Source organism: Trachurus japonicus, chromosome 21 (assembly GCF_045865225.1).
Source record: "Trachurus japonicus isolate A0001 chromosome 21, Traja_1.0".
In the NCBI taxonomy this organism is placed as follows: Eukaryota; Metazoa; Chordata; class Actinopteri; order Carangiformes; family Carangidae; genus Trachurus; species Trachurus japonicus.
In genome coordinates this window covers 6268064-6287102 of record NC_140927.1, presented here as the reverse complement: position 1 = coordinate 6287102, position 19039 = coordinate 6268064, and the positions used below count along the sequence as shown (strand labels likewise).

The 19039-nt window shown below is 43.2% G+C and overlaps 1 protein-coding gene across 1 annotated transcript in view; it reads right to left on the bottom strand.

The window, feature by feature from the left end:
* nmi (N-myc (and STAT) interactor) overlaps nt 1-14209 on the bottom strand; it is a 66389-nt gene extending 52180 nt beyond the window's left edge. Inside the window, exons 1-7 of the mRNA XM_085765408.1 lie at nt 14121-14209; nt 13971-14016; nt 13830-13877; nt 11000-11158; nt 10808-10924; nt 9472-9634; nt 1910-2022 (exon numbers count right to left, since the gene is read on the bottom strand). Of these exons, the coding sequence (XP_085621534.1) occupies nt 1910-2022; nt 9472-9634; nt 10808-10924; nt 11000-11158; nt 13830-13877; nt 13971-14009 (639 nt within the window). The 5' untranslated portion in view covers nt 14010-14016; nt 14121-14209. The remainder of the gene's footprint in view (nt 1-1909; nt 2023-9471; nt 9635-10807; nt 10925-10999; nt 11159-13829; nt 13878-13970; nt 14017-14120) is intronic.
* Nucleotides 14210-19039: the final 4830 nt, after the last annotated feature.

Below are 19039 nucleotides of genomic sequence, written 5' to 3'. Positions count from 1 at the left end.
CCCGGGTGTGTGAGCCACCTACGGCCGGGCACCGGGGTCTGTGGAGCGGGTTGATGAAGCCTGGTTGTCCAGACCAGCAATCGCTCTGGTCCCGACATGATTCACTCACAACACTGCGGCTGTAACGTTATGTTGTGTGTGTTGTAGCCGGTGCCCGGCCGCCACTAGAGCAGCGGCGGCGGCCAAGCACCGGGGTCTGTGAAGCGGGTTCATGAAGCCTGGTTGTCCCGACATGATTCACTCACAACACTGCGGCTGTAACGTTATGTTGTGTGTGTTGTAGCCTACTTTTCACGGTTAAATTATCACCGCGACACACACACAGAGCGGCGAGTCAGTTAATACGTAGTAGCCCCCTGCTACGAACATACAGCGGCTAACCAGCTGCTACTTCCCCGTAAGCAGAAACGATTGCACCGGGGAAACATGTTGCTAGGCAACCATGTCAACCACACATTCTATGATTATTTCATTATCACGAGAAAACGGTCTTTGTTATCTCGAGATAACGAAATAAATTAATTCGTTATCACGAGAAAACAGACTTTGTTATCTCGAGATAACGAAATAATAAGTCGTTATCACGAGAAAACGATAATAAAAAAATGTATACGGACTTGGCCCTTTAGGGCTTCCGTACTAAACTGTCACTTTCTCGCATGAAAAAATATTAAAATTTTAAAAAAGTGACGTTATTTCTCTACTCGCTGCTCACATGACTATTCAGGCTGCAAGACAACCGCCGACCGCTGGTCGCAAGCGCTGGAAAGCCGAAGCTGTCGAGAACGCGCATGCAGCGTCATATGACGTCACATCCGCGGACAGCGCGGGAAATTCGGACCCAGAATTGCAGCGCATTATGCAGCACACAGCCTGTTCAAGGCAACGGAGAGATACGCGGGTGGGCTCATTCTTTTTGGTTTTGAACGCTTCATCGCCCATTAGCAGTAAAAAACTTAAAACGCATGTGCATTTCTTGCCTCATGAACCTTTAAATTAGAAAAAATTAGACTGACTCTGATTGGAAAGGATGTCTTATTTGAGAAGACCTGGAATCCCTTTCTGTCTTATGTTAATAGCACAAGATGTCCGATCACTGTGAACTGAGTACTGCAATGCCGAGCCTGTGTTTTTGTTTTTTTCCTTCCTTTTTTTTTTTCTTTTTCTTTTTTGAATTATTATTTTTTACTCATTCACTGTTTGTATATATGGGTATGTGTGTGTATGTGTATATATTCTTTGTATTATTATTATATATTCTTTATTATTACTAACTTATTTAATTATTTTTAATTGATTTATATTTCCTACTACCTGCCAACTCAGATATCTATGTTTCCCTATTGATCTTATTAGTCTATTTATTTATTTATTTATTTATTTTATTGAGTATTACAACTGTTATTATTATTTTTTTTTTATGTATTCATACATTAATTTATTCATTTGCTTATTTATTTACCTACCTTTTCTCTTCCTCTATCATAATTATTATTATTCTTTTTTCTTTTTTCTTTCGTTTGTCCTTAATTTACTTTTACCTATGCATGTCCATCTGTTGGGGCTGGGTGCCGGAGGGATGGGGGTGGGGGGGTGATATCTGTTCTGGGGTATACTGTATTTAGATCTGTAATCAGAACACTATTGTTTTTGTAATATGTAAAACTCAATAAACAGACGGTTCAAAAAAAAAAAAAAAAACTCAAATCTCCAGGGCTTGTAGGTTACTGGATTCTGATTTATTCCTCACAGAGAAGACCACTGTGAATAAGACATCACTCTTCTCTTCTTCTATTTTTGCTAAGAGCTGTGTGAAGAATGTATAAAACATACTGTAGGTGCAAGGCCGAATGTCTATAGTACCTGTGACACATGAGACATTGTATGTGTGTGTAGGTAGAACAACTACCTCAAACTTGACGACAGGATCCATTTTTATTTTTTTTGGTTTCACTCCCAGAGTCTTCTTGTCGTTGTCACAGGAAACAGAGCACTTGGCGATCTTCAGGATCTGCGAGGCCACTGGAGAACAAGAGCATGACAGAGGAGGTGACAGTGAGATTTAATATGTCAGTGTCACTGGTAATGAACTGATGAAAGCAGGGCCGGTTCTAGGCAGGCATATATGAGGGGGCAGTCAGAAATGTGAAGGGGGCATCATGTGAACACATCATGCTCCAGCACTTTTTTTTGTCTGTGCTTACAGTAACTTAATTGAATTGGGTTGTTGGCTATGTGTCCAACCCCAACCTGGAGAAGTGGATTGCACTTTGTCAGGCCTCTACCTTCAGACCTGTCCAACTAGGGGCCGGGGTGGCCAACCACAAATTTTTTACTGTCGTATTGCAAAGAGCCACATTATATGGGGGGGGGTGCATATACCTGAAGATGCATTGCAAACCCAGAGGGGGTGAAAAAGGTGAGTAGCTAAACCCCTGTAGGGGGGTCTGGGGGTATCCCCCCCAGAAAATCTTTGTGATTTTGAAATGTGAGTGAAGCATTCTGGTGTACTCTGAGAAGAGGGGGGGGGGGGGGGGGTCTACTATGGTCAAGATTTACAAAACTGAAAGGTAGTCTTATGAATACTAAAAAAAAAAAGGAAAAAGGAACAGAACATTTTAGAAAAGAACAACCTTTTTCGGCGGATTTTTGTGCTACTGCAGATCATTTTGTCAATTTGTAGGTTACATGCTGCTATTCCGACATGCCGCTATTTCGACATTGACTTCTAATTGTCGGAATAGCGGCATTAACATTATTTTTCAAGCGTCCCACTATTCCGACATTTTTTTTTTCATTGTCGGAGTAGCGGCACTTTACTATTTTTCAAACTTTCCGCTTTTCCGACATTGATTGATTAGGCTACGTTATAGTCAGACGTGTCCTTCTGATTCTTTTTTTTTTCATCTGAGACACTGTTTCTCATACACAAATACATAGGCCTATTAGAGAAGAAAAAACAAACCCTCCAAGCAGGCCTGGAATTTCGTCATTTTAGGGGCAGGGCCACTAACTTGGCCTTTCGTGTTGTCAATTTTTTGAGGGCACAAAGGCCAAAAGCCAGGGCAGCAAGACCATAAAATAAAACAATGATTTTAAATCCACGTCTTTAATGAATTTACTAACTACCGGTATCTGTTAAATTAATACATAAAACGGGCTCAAGCAAACCAGAAATTTTCTACTTTAAATTCATTTATGCATTTAATTTTTTGCACAAGGGTCCAGTCCTATGCAGCTATGTTTTGAAATTCCTATCTTACTTGTTCACTATTGCACTGGGCGATATGAGGAAAAAATCCTATCACGATAATTTTTTTCAGTTGACATCAATTTATATCACGATATAGGCTAACTCAAATCACTATTTGGTCAAGCTTAAATATTCCCTTATTGGCACAAGTGAGATTTGAAGTTATCAGAAGGTTATTTTGTGATTTTTTTTTTCCTGTCAAAAATTAAACATGACAGATGTAATGATGAACATTATACAACATCATATAAATAAAACAGATGTTAGTATAGTAGCTTGCCTGGGTCTGGGCAGTGTTCAGGTCGGCACAGTTGATCTTTACGCCTGAGTGCAGTGCGTTTGTGTCGGTGTGAACACAACAGTCGCTCTGGGCTGAGCAGCAGCAGCAGAGCGGCCGCACCGTGACCGCGTCCGCTTGTTGGGTGAACGCGGCCGGACGTCGGTCCACTCCAGCTGTCTGGCGTCTCCATTGTGAAAGTTTAGCGTTACTTCAGAGTTAATGACGCACCACGCATCTTTTCACGGTCAGTCATCCGAGTTCTCCTTGACTCCTTCACATTTTCTTCCGAGGCAAAACTCTTTTTTTATTTTTTCTATTTTTTACCAGCGGTGTTCCTCTGCTGACGTGCACAGCTGTAGCAGCCCAAACACTTAGCACGTGTTGGCTCTTTTCCAGCCACATGATTGGTTCGGTGGGTGGGGGGTGTTTGATGAAGTCACCTGGTTGGCCGGTGATAGATTGGTCATCAAACTGTTGTTATAGCCCGCCCGAGCGGTTTATGCCAGGCTCGAATCAAACCCACCCCTGATGATGCTGCTGCCAGAATGTCAGCAAAATACGCATTGTTCTTTCTTAAAAGACGCAGGTGTCAAAGCCGTGTTGATAGGAAAGAGGCAACGGAGAAAACCGCAAAATCAACCGGGGCAGTGCGGGTGGGGCATCAAGGCCACTGTGGCCTTAGGGCAGATATTTTTTTCAAGGGCACAAGGCCAAATCGGACGGGCACGAGGGCCATGGCCCTCGTGGCCCTCGTGAAATTCCTGCGCTGCCTCCAAGTTTAAAAACACACCGGCAGCAGCGCACACTGATCTGCAGCTACTGAAACTGTTATTATTCTGTCACCTGAGTTAACGAGGTGCACGTGTCGTGTGTTTGGAGCTGACGAGAGAATAAAGAGTGAGACAACGCGGCCCTGAGGAGGAACTGTGAAGGACTCAGCTGTAATGGAAAATGACCTAAACCGAGTCCAGTAGAGATGAGGTAGAGATGCCGTGTAGCTATCTCGCTTTCTTTCCCCCGCCCTCCGCCCGTTGTCTTCGTTGTCACTGTCACAGCCATGTGCACTCCAAAATGACCTAAACCGAGTCCAGTAGACCGGAAAAAGGTGGCTTGCACCCTCCAGGTCGGGGGAGAGTTCCTGCCTCAGGTGGAGGAGTTTAAGTATCTTGGGGTCTTGTTCACGAGTGAGGGGAGAACGGAGCGCGAGATCGACAGGCGGATCGGTGCGGCGGCCGCAGTAATGCGGTCATTGTATCGGTCCGTCGTGGTGAAGAAGGAGCTGAGCCGAAAGGCGAAGCTCTCGATTTACCGGTCGATCTACGTTCCCACCCTCACCTATGGTCATGAACTCTGGGTCATGACCGAAAGAACTGGATCCCGGATACAAGCGGCCGAAATGAGTTTCCTCCGCAGGGTGGCGGGGCGCTCCCTTAGAGATAGGGTGAGGAGCTCTGTCACCCGTGAGGAGCTCGGAGTAGAGCCGCTGCTCCTCCACATCGAGAGGAGCCAGCTGAGGTGGCTCGGGCACCTGTATAGGATGCCCCCTGGACGCCTCCCTCGTGAGGTGTTCCGGGCATGTCCCACCGGGAGGAGGCCCCGAGGAAGACCCAGGACACGCTGGAGTGACTACGTCACTCGGCTGGCCTGGGAACGCCTTGGGGTCCCCCCGGAAGAGCTGGAGGAAGTGTCCGGGGAGAGGGAAGTCTGGGGATCCCTGCTCCGACTGCTGCCCCCGCGACCCGGACTCGGATAAGCGGCAGACAATGGATGGATGGATGGATGGAGTCCAGTAGAGATGAGGTAGAGAGACAGTAGAGATGCCGTGTAGCTATCTCGCTTTCTTTCCCCCGCCCTCCGCCCGTTGTCTTCGTTGTCACTGTTATTATTCTGTCACCTGAGTTAACGAGGTGCACGTGTCGTGTGTTTGGAGCTGACGAGAGAATAAAGAGTGAGACAACGCGGCCCTGAGGAGGAACTGTGAAGGACTCAGCTGTAATGGAAAATGACCTAAACCGAGTCCAGTAGAGATGAGGTAGAGATGCCGTGTAGCTATCTCGCTTTCTTTCCCCCGCCCTCCGCCCATTGTCTTCGTTGTCACTGTCACAGCCATGTGCACTCCAAAATGACCTAAACCGAGTCCAGTAGAGATGAGGTAGAGAGACAGTAGAGATGCCGTGTAGCTATCTCGCTTTCTTTCCCCCGCCCTCCGCCCGTTGTCTTCGTTGTCACTGTCAATTAATATGCACGTGCTGACCATATATGGTTGTGTCTAGACGTTCCGGGGACGGAGGTGTGTTCACGTGCGCAACTGCGCACCATTCTTGGATCCAGTGTGATTTATCAAAGAGAAATTGCGGAGAGTTGTGCACGCACAGTTTGATAGATCTGAAAAAGGTGTAAATATTTTGGGTGTCTTTTCGCCGTAGGCCTAAGCAAAACATTTAGTAGCAGCAGTTTTACACTGCTTACTTACAGTTTTGATAAATGAGGCCCCAGGCCCTAAGCCCAGAGCCCATACGCTCACAGTTGCAGCTTCTCCGCGGCTCATCCGCCGCGCTGTCCGTGGTGCTGAAGGTGACAGGTTAACTTGACAAACAAACTGCTGTTTGTTTATCATGTGTGTCAGTTTTGTTTGTGACTTGATAGTTTAGTTGTTGAGATTAAGAACATCACTCCCTCATCAAGAGAGAGAGAGACGCGCCTGGGTATCGCAGCCGTAAAAAAAAAAGAAAAGAAAGAAAAGAAAAGAAAAAAAAAAAAGACGACGTGTCGGAATAGCGGTATCAAAAAGTGTCGGACTACCGGCATGTCTAGATAGAGGGATGTCTGAACCCCCAACTTAACTTCTTTCTCTTTGGTAATATACACATTTTTTGAGTATATTAAAATGTGCTTTCTCAACTTCTAAAATTTGGATTTGAGGGGGCAAGACATTTATTTGAGGGGGCACTGCCCCCTCTTGCCCCTGCGTAGAGCCGGCCCCGGATGAAAGTCACTGTGGGTCTGTTCCTCTTCTACTTGTCTCTTCATGTGTCCACAGCAGCAGCGCTCCCTGCTGGCTCAACCTCATCTACACAAACTGCTTCACCTGACACATGTTTATGTCTCTCTTCATCACTGTGCTGCTGTTTCCACAATAATGGTAATTATCTCAAAGTTGGCTTTGGGGCAACTGTTCTTCTATGTCTTGAAGAATGTGGTGAACTCCTGCTGTTTGAGCATCAACACATACTGAAGCTGGACAGATGTGAGTCTCTGTACCACATCAGTGACAGGGATAAAGTCTCTGGACCTGGATGATGCTGTCCCTCCTCTTTGTACCTGACCATACCTGACACAGACTGAGTACTACTACTACATTAAGAAGCTGCATCAAGATAAGGTGGAAACGGATAACAAAAAATGGTAAACACTTATGTTTGAGTAAATGTCTTGTCCCTTTTTTTTTTCTTTTTTTTTTTAAACTTTTCTGTCCTGTTTTGGTGCTGTTGTATTATGTTGTCAAGTTTGTTCTGTCCTTTGTTTTCTGTTTGTCTGTTTTTGGTCAGTGTATTTGGTCAGTGTATTGTCAGTATATACATTGTGTATGCTATTGCCTGTTTCCATTAAAGAAAAAGAAAAAAAAAGAAGCTGCATCACTGTCACACAACAAGTCAGTGCTTTTATAGAGTGGTTCCTCCAACCAGGTCTTATTAAAAACCACATCCTCATATGAGGGTGCTCTCTACTGTGTCCTTGTTTGGGTCTCATTCATGAAACGTGAGCTGCACGGATTTGTGTGTAAACCCTGTGCAGCGCAAATTTACGTGGATTTCCGCATTCATCAATCTTTTAGTAGTGCTGATTTTTTCGTAGCTACTCACAAAATCTACACCTGCTCCGGACTGTGTGTAGCGCTTGTGTAAATGTAGGAATGCAAATAAATACTGCTTGTCACTGTTGAAAATTACAATTTTAATCCTTATTACTCTCTCTCATGTTCAAAATACGCCGACGCCTTTGAAACACGTCATTTAAACATGACAAACAATTAGAAATATTTTGAGAGAGTAACGTTTTAGGGATCGGACACGCAAAACACGTCAAGGCTCCATCTTATGATGATAATAATCTGATATAAAACCGGAAAAAAGTTTTTTGTGTTGCTACAGTACAGGCTCGGTGGGCGCACACTTCACCCTGCGCAGCAGCGCAGTCGGCACCGGTTTGGATGGAGCTGTGACAGACGGCTGGTGCTTCTGTAACAATATAACCTGCCTATATAACTTCATGTGTTGATACAACCATGCTCCTCTACAGCTGAGGCTGTGAAGAACCTCCCCCTCCCGTCACTGCTGTAGCTCTGTAGTTGTGTGTATTTTTTTTTTTTTTTCATGTTTCATATCGAACTATTCTGGCTTTACTCCTTAAACGGTTCTTTAATCAACCAAGGATAGGCCTAGGCCTACTTAATTCACTAAATCTGTTTCTTCCCTCCAGCCTTTGACCTGTCCCAGTCACACCACTACTAACAGAAGAGAATTAAATATTTTTTCTGGACTCCACTTCACCCAAAATGACTTTGATCCGTGATCTCTCTTTTTTTCTCTCTCTCCCTCTTTCCTCGTTTGCGTCATGGCCGCAGGTGAACAGGATGCACCTACCTCCTAATATGGTGGTCAGGATATCCTTATATGGCGTTTCATGTATGGAGATCTATGCTAATTGCTGATCACCGGGGGCGTGTTGTTATGGTGTGTTCCAGGCAACCCGTAACTCGTGTTTTTCCGACCTGTTCCTATGGTTACCCGTTAGAACGTACAGTCAAACTCGTAACTTCCCACCTGTGAACTCGTACTAGATCGATCTACTCCCAGTTCCCAGTTAGTAACTCGTAACTTGCCTGGAACGCTACAAACTCATAACTGGTGACTTGAAGTCGTGACTACGGGTTAAAAAGCCTGCCTGGAACGCACCATTAGTTTACGATGGGTTGGCATTCATGAAGTTACACACGTGTTTACGATCAAATCTGAGTTTCCCGCACCGTTCATGAATCCGGAGTAGAGTTTTAGTAGAGTGAGCTTTTATGTGCAAATCTACACACAGATTTACTCACGTTTCATGAATGAGACCCAGCCTAAATCCCTGTGTTTAGATATTGATCTTTTAACATGATCTGACACACATTTTGTCAGACCCGTCCCATATCCTTCTAGAAAACTACGAGCTCTTGCCTTCCGGTAAAAGGTATAGACTCCCTAAATGCAGACTGAATCGTTTTAAATTCTCTTTCGTACCCATCTCCATCAAACTTTTGAATAGCTCTGTAGATGGTGTACACTGAGGCCTGGGAGGTGTGCAATAACTCTTGTTTTTATTTATTTATTTTTTATCTGGGAGATGTGCAATAACTGATGCTTGTTTGTTTGTTTGTTTGTTTATTTGTTTACTTTTTAATCTTTTTTTTAACCCTTAACTGGGTGTGTCATGAGTGTGTGTGTACATGTACGTCTCAGCTGTCATTTATGTATTTTATGTATATTAAGGCAGCTTTTTACCATGCACTGAGTCCACAACAAATTTCCTCTGTGGGACATTAAAGTTTATTCTATTCTATTCTATAAACCCAAACATTTGCGGTCAGAAGTGTCAATATCTCAGGTCAGAGCTGCACACAACCCAAGTTCAATTTGAGCCTGTCCCCAAGGCACTGACGGACAACAGCCAGCAGTCAGTTACAGTAAAGAGCTGGAAGCAGCTGACACTTGGCTGAATGCAGGTCAGCTGCTCTCATCAGTTTCAGTATGAGTCAGACTTATCTAGCTTTCATAAACATGTGTAATGTGACCCAGCCGGTCGGTCCTAACACGCCCTGTGAGCCCTTCACTTAGCTGCACTAACACTTCACTCTCCTGTCTGCTTACAGTCTCTGACTCAGTGATGAAGGTGAGTGTACCTTTCTCCTCCTCAAAGGTGATGAGAGCCTGTCCTCCCTTCAGGGACACAGTGGAGCGCTGGCTGATGGTGAACACTCCTCTGATTGGCAGACTGTCGTCGTCGGCCTCCTCTCTGTCCTGAGCGCTGAACCTCACCTCTGTGTCTGGAATCTGGGCGGAGATCTAGACAGCAGGATGTTACCATTATGGTTCAGAGATGTGTCAAATGATCAAGATTTATTGTGTTGTAGGGATGTCACAATTACTTGTTTTCACAATTAATCGCGGTATTAAACGCCACAATTATTTAATCGTAAAGATTCCTACAGTAAATACCGTCACTTCTCAAAAAAGATTATGTTGGAACCATATTGGCAGATGTGCGCCAAAATAAAGGTAAATGCACAGATACTGGTCCATTTACCTAACGTAACATTGAATTAGTAGGAAATTAAATGTTAGCGTGTCATTTTTAATAAAAAAAAGCAAAACAAAACAAAACAAAAAATGATTAAAATAAACATAAACATTTGGTATTAATAATAGTTTATGACCTGAATATTTCAAACACTACCCCTGGGGATTAATAATTGGTCATATATTAAAGCAGAAGTAAGTGATATATTTGTGTTAATATAAGTCTTAAATAGTTATATCTTCCGACAGCAATCACTTACATAGAGTGTTTGGACTGAAACACGGGTCTGTCAGTCACTCTGCTCTGCTCTGAGCCGAGGAGAAAACATTTATCGTATCCTACAGTTTTTATCCAATGAGGAGAGAGAACGGCATGCAGGGCTGTGTGTGCAGCCAAGGGACGCCGTGAATGTGGCGACGTAGGGACGAGGACTGTTATGGTGCGTTCAAGGAAACTCGTATTTTTCCGACCGTGAAGTGGTACCAGTTCGATCTGGTACGAGTTCACCGGTCGGAAGTTACGAGTGGCCGTTATAGTGACTTTCACTGGTAAAACAGGTCGGAAAAACACGAGTGGGTTGCCTGAAACGCTACAAAGTCGTAAGTTGTGACTTGAAGCTGTAATTTACGATTTCAAAAGCCTGCCTGGAACGCAGCATTAGCCAAAACGACCGGACCACTTACTTCTGCTTTAATAGATACTTGAAATATTTTGTGTAAACAATGAGTAATATAATAACTATATTTGATTTTACACATTCATAGTGTTGTGAAATTAATTAATGCATAATAATCGTGATAATCGTAACACCGTGATTATTTCTCTGACAATAATCGTACCAAGAAAATGTATAATCGTGACATCCCTATTGTGTTGTAAAGAGGAAGAGGAAGAGGAAGGCTGCTGAAAAGCTCCTGCACAGTCGTGCGACGCTTCACCTTGAATCTCTGCTTCAGCTTGGTGGACTCAGCCCTCTTAGCCTCCAGCTCAGCCTGACATCTCTTCAGTTTGTCCAGCAAATCCTGTTTGCGTTTGGCAAACTTCTCCACTTCATCCTGAGTGAGACAAAGTAGAGATGAATGCCTGTCTCATTTCTCCTGCAGATGTTTCAGACTTGAAGGTAAACCTACCTGCACTGCGCTCAGGTTCTGCTCGAAGTCCCCCTGACAGCCTCGTAGCTTTGTCAGCCAATCGTTCATCTGCTTCTTGGCCTCCTCCTTGGCTTCATCTCCCTCCAGTTTTTCCACAGTGAGCCCGGATTTCGTATCATCAGCTTTCTCCACTTTAGTCTTAAGACATAGATGGTAAATGGACTTGCATTTAGTCCAGCACTTTTCCAGTTTCACAAAGCTACGGTACATGCAAAAAAGAAGTGTCCTACATGTCCCACCTGTCCCACCTTCAAGACTTTTCTCAAACATTAATTCAAACCAGATCTATGATCACACATCTCAGTAAGCAGCATGTGACATCTGTCTTTTCTTTGTCTCTATCTATTTGTGTTTGTGTATTGATACTTGGACAGCAGATGTAAATCATCTTTTTTTGTTGTTTTTTTTTAGAATCTAGCATGTTGACATTGTGTTTTTCATACTGATGTTCATCAACATGATGACCCCCATTAAATAAACAAATAAACAAAACAACAAATAAAACAGGAGGAGTCCATTTCCTGACTATGACAGACAACATTTAGCACAAGGTCAGGTTTAGAGGCGGGGTGCAGTGGGATGGGTTGATGGTTCGGCTCCTCTGTAGTGTCTACAACACCATCCTGGACAACGTCCCCCAACCCCTGCAGTGTGCTGGTCAAGCACAGATACACTAACTCCACCATGATGCACCACAGACTGTCACAGCTTGTCCCTCAACATAAACTGGGCCAGGAATTTAGTTCACTCCTGTCAGCATACAGTTATCAATCATGTATTTAGTTATTCTTAAAGGGACAGTTCACCCAAAATTCAAATTTCACTCATTATCTATTCACCCTCATGTCAACTAAGAGCTGTGAGAATTTTCAGAGTCCTCCGTTCCTTCTCTGAGTTACGGGGGGGTCTGTGCAGCAGTATTTGTCCATATAATGGTTGTCAATGGATACCAACTTTCTTCGTCCAAAAAGACACACCAAAAAACATCCAAATACCTCCATACTGCTCGTCTGTAATGTCCCTCTTGTATTGAAGCCCCGACATGAGAAGTTGTTGGAGTGGAAGCTCCCAGTGTCTCGGTTCACTGCTCTTCCTGTGTGCAAATCTCGCGTGCTTTGCACTGACCGGCGGAACAATTTCTCATGTCGGGGCTTCAATACAAGAGGGACATTACAGACGAGCACTATGGAGGTATTTGGATGGTTTTTGGTGTGTCTTTTTGGACGAAGAAAGTTGGTATCCATTGACAACAATTATATGGACAAATACTGCTATGCGGACCCCCCTGTAACTCAAAGAAGGCACGGAGGACTCTGAAAATTCTCACAGCTCTTAGTCAACATGAGGGTGAGTAGATAATGAGTGAAATTTGAATTTTGGGTGAACTATCCCTTTAATATAGGCTACTACACTATACTTAGTTTGCACTAAAATAAAAACAAATGTAATGTTTGAAAATCACTGACAGCAGGTTAAGTTTAGTGTTTCTTTTAATGTTTATATATCTTCATATATATTTAATTTATCAATTGTCAGTGAATCACAGTTCAGCTTCCATTCTTGAGGTGCAACTGTGACCTACAATATCCTATTTGATCTGGGGATCAATAAAAATGTTCAAATTCTGACTATTACATCTACATATAATCGCTGCACCTCCATTAACTGCAGCAGTTATCAGAATAACCTGAGCAGTGTTTATCATGCTCATAACCCCACCATGATATGTCATATAGCCTATGATAATATCGCTCAAAGGACAAGAGAACCCTCTCGCACACTACACTTTAAAGGGATAGTTCAACATTTTGGCAAATTGGCCCATTGCCATAATTGCTATAGTCATAGCAGTAGGTTCGTTACCTTTAATTGTAGGTGTAAGCTATTTTTAGTACAGCGGAGCGCAGCAGCAGGCTGCTCAGAGCTACGCTATGGAGGCTAAGGGAATTTCTTGGTTTCCCTCATTAAACTCATCAAATACAAAATCCCAAAACTCCACAGCGCTTTTGTAGACAAGTTGTGAGCTGCACAACCACCACGCTATGAGATAATGACGGAACGATACGAAACGGAGCCGTTTTCGAGGTAAATTAATACAAAACCGCTGATGCGCGTTGCGTTCAGGGACAGTTTTTCAGCAAGCAGTCTCTGTATTTACCCTGTATTTACCTCGAAAACGGCTCTGTTTCGTATCGTTCCGTCATTATCTCATAGCGTGGTGGTTGTGCAGGTCACAACTTGTCTACAAAAGCGCTGTGGAGTTTTGGGATGTTGAATTTGATGAGTTTAATGAGGGAAACCAAGAAATTCCCTTAGCCTCCATAGCGTAGCTCTGAGCAGCCTGCTGCTGCGCTCCGCCGTACTGAAAATAGCTTACACCTACAATTAAAGGTAATGAACCTACTGCTATGACTATAGCGATTATGGCAATGGGCCAATTTGCCAAAATGTTGAACTATCCCTTTAACTTTAGTATCACTGTAACAACATGTCACTTCTGGTAGGCTACTTTTACTCCAATAGAAGTATTACTTGGTTGTAGGCTACTTTATTTATCCCTGAGGGGAATTTAGCATACGAGAGAAACAGGACATTCTAATTATACAAAAAATAAAATACATAGGCTAATACATAAAAAAAATACTTTAACAACTACTGTGCTCTGTCTGCTGGATAGAATAACGAATTAATAGTGCTTGCTGGTAGACAAACAAAAGATAAAAACACTAGCACTGTTGTTTTTCATATATGGGTCAGGAAGTGTGAGTGAGCTGAGAGCAGACTTTGCTGCCATCACTCGGCCTCTTACCTTCCACACCTCCAGCTCCTTCTTGGCCTCCTCCAGACCACCGCTCACCTGACAACAACAGACCGGGTCAGTACTGAGTCCAGTTCTCTGAGAACTAAACGGAGCAGTCCCCAAAACACCTAGGCTACTAGCCTTTCTTACCTGGTCAGAGACGGGAGTGTTGTCGGACATGTCAGCCATGACCTCACTGACGAAAACAAGATTTGGTTATTAGCCTAAAGTGCGTCGAATAAAGACGGTTAAAGGTGTTTATAAATCCACATAGGAGTTGATGTGTTAAAAGCCTCCTACCTGATCTGCTGCTGTATTCTTCCGTGAGAGAGCAAAGTGAGAACAGTGGGAGCAGAGAACTCGTCGTTTCTGAAGAATCAAAAGTGAAAGTAAAAGCTAATTCAATCGACGCAACATACGGCTCTGCTGTATGGAAGACCAAGGCGGACAACACACCGAAAATCAGAAATCTGCTGGCTATCATAGCTTGACATCTAAGTTATACGAAGGAGTATTAGGGCCAGCCAAAAAAAAAAAAAAACAGCCCCCCCCAAAAAAAAATCCAGCGCAAGGGAAAAAAGTAAGCAAAAAAAAAAAAAAACTGGCACAAGAAAAAAAAAAAAAAGTCAGGCAAAAAAAAAAAAAATCCGGCACAATAAAAAAAAAAAGTCAGGCAAAAAAAAAAAAATCCAGCACAAGAAAAAAAAAAAAAGCCAGGCAAAAAAAAGAAAACTGCAGAGGCTTGACCACGTAGGCTACCACAACAAGCGACTGACGGCTCAATGACAGCAGCAGAGTGACAGACAGGCTGCCAAACTCTGCAGCACCATAAAAGTGAACAATAAAGCCGATTAACTTTGACTCAATGCCGGAGTATGACAATGAAAACACGAATCACTTCCGTGTCCAACCCCTGCTGCTAACGTACAGCAATCAGCAATGCATGTTCTTCATTGCTGTCCCCCATATCTATGGCTGCCCCCCCCCCCCCAAAACAAACACACACACGCAATCATTTATAAGTTACACAGAGACGTTATATGAGCTAACGTTTAGCGTGACTAAACGTGACTGGAGACACCTCCGTGACTAGACCACCGCGATCCAGGTCTCTGCCTCCTCCTGTAGTATTTACAAATACTATACACAGGATAGGCCTATCTCCTTTCCTCCTCTCCTGGTATTTGTAGTATTTACAAATACTACTACAAGAGCCTGTCCGTCACTCTGTTGCTGTCATGGAGCAGTCAGTCGCTTGTCGCTTTCTTTTTACAGTCTATGGTTGTGGTATACGGAAGCCGAGAACGGCCACGTCCATAATATATTTTTTATTATCGTTTTCTCGTGATAACGACTTATTATTTTGTTATCTCGAGATAACAAAGTCCGTTTTCTCGTGATAACGAATTAATTTATTTCGTTATCTCGAGATAACAAAGACCGTTTTCTCGTGATAACGAAATAATCATAGAATGTGTCGTTGACATGGTTGCGTAGCAACATGTTTCCCCGGTGCAATCGCTTCTGTTTATGGGGTCAATATAATCAAAGACGGTTTATATAATACATCCATGGTAGCAGCTGGTTAGCCGCTGTATGTTCGTAGCAGGAGGCTACTAAAGCGAGTCTGTTGGAAACATCTACAGATCTAACGTAACAGAAGAGATGTTTTTCATGGGTTAGAACACGGCTCTCTTGAATACTCGATTCTGATTGGTCAATCACCAATATTCTGCGGTGTTTATTTCTCGATAGACCACCGCTGAGCGGACCGTTGCTAGGGACTCCATAGCAACGGCCGACTCTGCATGTCCGGTCACGGCCGCTGTTTTGCTGAGCCTCCTCCCGTTCGTGCATTTGAAGCCTTTGATAATCAATCAGTGGATCGATGGATTACACATTACGTGTATTTTGTGTAGTACCTGTCATAAACAAGAGATTATGGGGTGCGTTTGTGTCGCGGAGCTACAGAGAGCAGAGGAGCTGTGACACGGTCAGAGGTTCTGATGCAAGTTTACTTTTCAGCCACGATGTGGAAATAACTTAGGAGCCTCCACTCTCCCTGTAACAGGTTACAAGTCGTTTATCAACATCACTATTAGTCCGAAGCTGTTTAATGACGGTAAAAATGAAACATAAAGTAAATATCCTGCATACTTTCTCTTTTCTGTGCTGCGCTGGTCAGAGCGGCGTCCCGAGCAACGGTCTAATTTTACATGAATAAAATCTCTTTTTATCATTATTTTGTGTTACATTATTGAATGATTTAGTTGTAGGCCGTGTTCTAAGCGGGATAATGTATGTGTAATGTGTATGAAACCATACATACCATACAACCTGTCGGGGTTTATTTCTCCATAACAACCTCCGAACTATACATTATCCCTTACATAATTGCCCAAAACCATGTGTAGAACTCAAATCAGTGAGCTGATTAATGTGATCACATCATCCTGATTTCAGCCTTCAAGAGCTGCCACTAACGTTAGTCTGCTCTGAGGAGCTGTCAACAATGAAGTACCGGTAAGTTACACTTAACGTTAGTTTGTTTACTTAGCTGGGTTTATTTAAGGGGCTACAGGTTAGCATAAACACATGAGAGTAGACTACGTTATGGCAGCTTCAGCTAAGGTAATGTTAGCTAGTTGCTGCTCAGATAAAGCTCATGAACACTGCTGTCTTGCCAAATTAACATTAGCCTACATGTCAGTGGTCGCAGGCAACAGGTGTCTGATGGTTCGAGATAAGGTTGTGATTTCTGACAGCAGCAGCCAGTAGCTAACGTTAGCTTAACTGAAACAGGATAGATGGGACCACCGGCCGGTACCCCCTTAAATAAACCCAGCACAGTGACGTTATACAAACTAACGTTAAGTGTAACTTACTGGTAAGTTATTGTTGACAGCTGGTGTGGACAATAATCACACCAGTGAGTAGGCTAGAGTAGAAAAGTTAACTGCCCCATGCTCGAGCTGAACAGTATCCTCCTGTTGCTGGCAACCATGGCAACCATGTCAACGACACATTCTATGATTATTTCGTTATCACGAGAAAACGGTCTTTGTTATCTCGAGATAACGAAATTAATTCGTTATCACGAGAAAACGGACTTTGTTATCTCGAGATAACGAAATAATAAGTCGTTATCACGAGAAAAAAAATTTATACGGACCTGGCCGTTCTCGGCTTCCGTAGTGGTACGTGGTCAAGCCTGCAGTTTTTTGGTTTTTTTTGCCTGGCTTTTTTTTTTCTTGTGCCGGATTTTTTTTTTTTTTTTTTTTGCCTGACTTTTTTTTTTTCTTCTGCCGGATTTTTTTTTTCCACCTGACTTTTTTTTTTTTTTCTTGTGCCAGATTTTTTTATTTTTTTTGGCTGGCCCTAATACTCCTTCGTAGACAGCCACTCCACTGAGAACCTTTTTTTTTTTCCGTCAGAGAATCATGGACTGAAAAAAAAAAAAGTGTAGCCACGGTATAGCCTATAACGTACCGTCGTACACTTTGTATTATTTTGTGACAGGACTTGAGTAACGGCACATTTTATTGTCATTGACAGTAACAGCGTTAGAGAAAAGTCATAAGATGTTGTTTTAACTTACAAATGTGGTAAGTTGTTTATCTATTCATGCAGAGCTTGAGCCTTGCCTTCATGGTTGAAAGAGGGCATAGAGCCTGGCCAAGGCTAGACCACATCTCAAGCTCATCTGAGATTGTGTATGGATCTGGGGAAGGTGTATTCACATCAGACTTCCAAGACCAATGGACATAGGCTAGATCAAAAATACCTCTGTGCCCAGTTGGATAGACCTCAAACCAAAAAGAAAACATACTGTAGCCTACCAACAAATGTGGGGCTTTTGTAGTTTTGCAGGATCCATAGATATGTAGTGTCTAAGGACTTCTGCTGGTTTTGCTAAGAAAATCTGAGAGTGTCTAGTGTCACAGCCACTGGATCATCAATATAGCTGCCATGTTGCATTCAAGCAAACGCTGCTAGATGTTGCTTCTCTGACATCGTATCATTGCATTAAGCCAAAAAACCTGTTTGTGAGTGGTTCTCCAGATGGATCAGCAAAGCAAAATGAAATTGCTGACAGGTTTGTCTGGGTTCACCCAGGTTAGGCATACATGTTGATTGTGTTTCAGGAGATGTGCACCTAGTTTTAAGAATAACATTCCTCTTTTGCAGAATCACCATTTTCAGCCTTTTTTAATGCTACTTCCCATTTATTCTGGGTCCTTTGCATGTAGGCCAAATGTATTAGCACAAACTAGAAATGGAAAAGGTAGCCTATTGACAGGCCAAAAAGGTCCGAGGACAGAGGCAAAGGTCAACGGGCGCATGACGTCTGTCCGACTACCCATTTCTCCGACCATACATTTCTTTATTTTTGCGTCCTTTAGTCCGACCTCCCACTTCTCCGACTTAAGTAGCCCTAACCCTTAACCTTACCCTAAACCTAACCGTAACACTGTAGAATGGGTAGTCGGAGAAATGAGCCGTCGGACTTTCGGGCAGTCGGACTGACGTATGCTCCCCAAGGTCAACACAGAAACACAACACAACTCAGTAATATTTGAATTTATTGATTATTATCTATTTAAGTATTGGACATTCATTTATTTATTCAGTATTGACTTGATGCAGTGGCGGCTGGTGGTCAAATTAGTTGGGTGGGCTAATAAATAAATTATACCCATTAAATGGTTAACACAGCTAAAAGTTAGGGTTATCCCATCCCAGATAGCACACGTACGTCTGGCCGACGTCGGCCTGAGGTTGGACGTCGGCCCTATAATTTATAACATCTGTCAAGCATCGGCCCATGGGCGAATATCTTCAAATTTGATACTCATTTGTGCCAGCTCATCAAACGTCTCTGGTGCGTCGGCTTTAAGTCGGCCGCAGACCTGCCCACAGACGGCGGGACCTCCTGTCAGTTTGGTCCAGACACGTCGACGGAGTGCGTTTCAGGTAAGTTACTTGGGATATATTGCCAAAAAAAAGAGAAAAGTTAGGCCTATTTCGTTTATTTTGTAAAAGTTAAAGGTTTCCGGTGAGTGGCGAGGTACAACGCAGTCGAAATAATAGGCTACCAGCACAGGTGCCAGCTTATTTATAACTGTATTTGGCGTTAACGTTAGTTTAACTTAACGCCTATCCTAACATAACGGTTACAGCCGACACCAATAAAATGTTAAGTCCTATTTTTTTCCCCT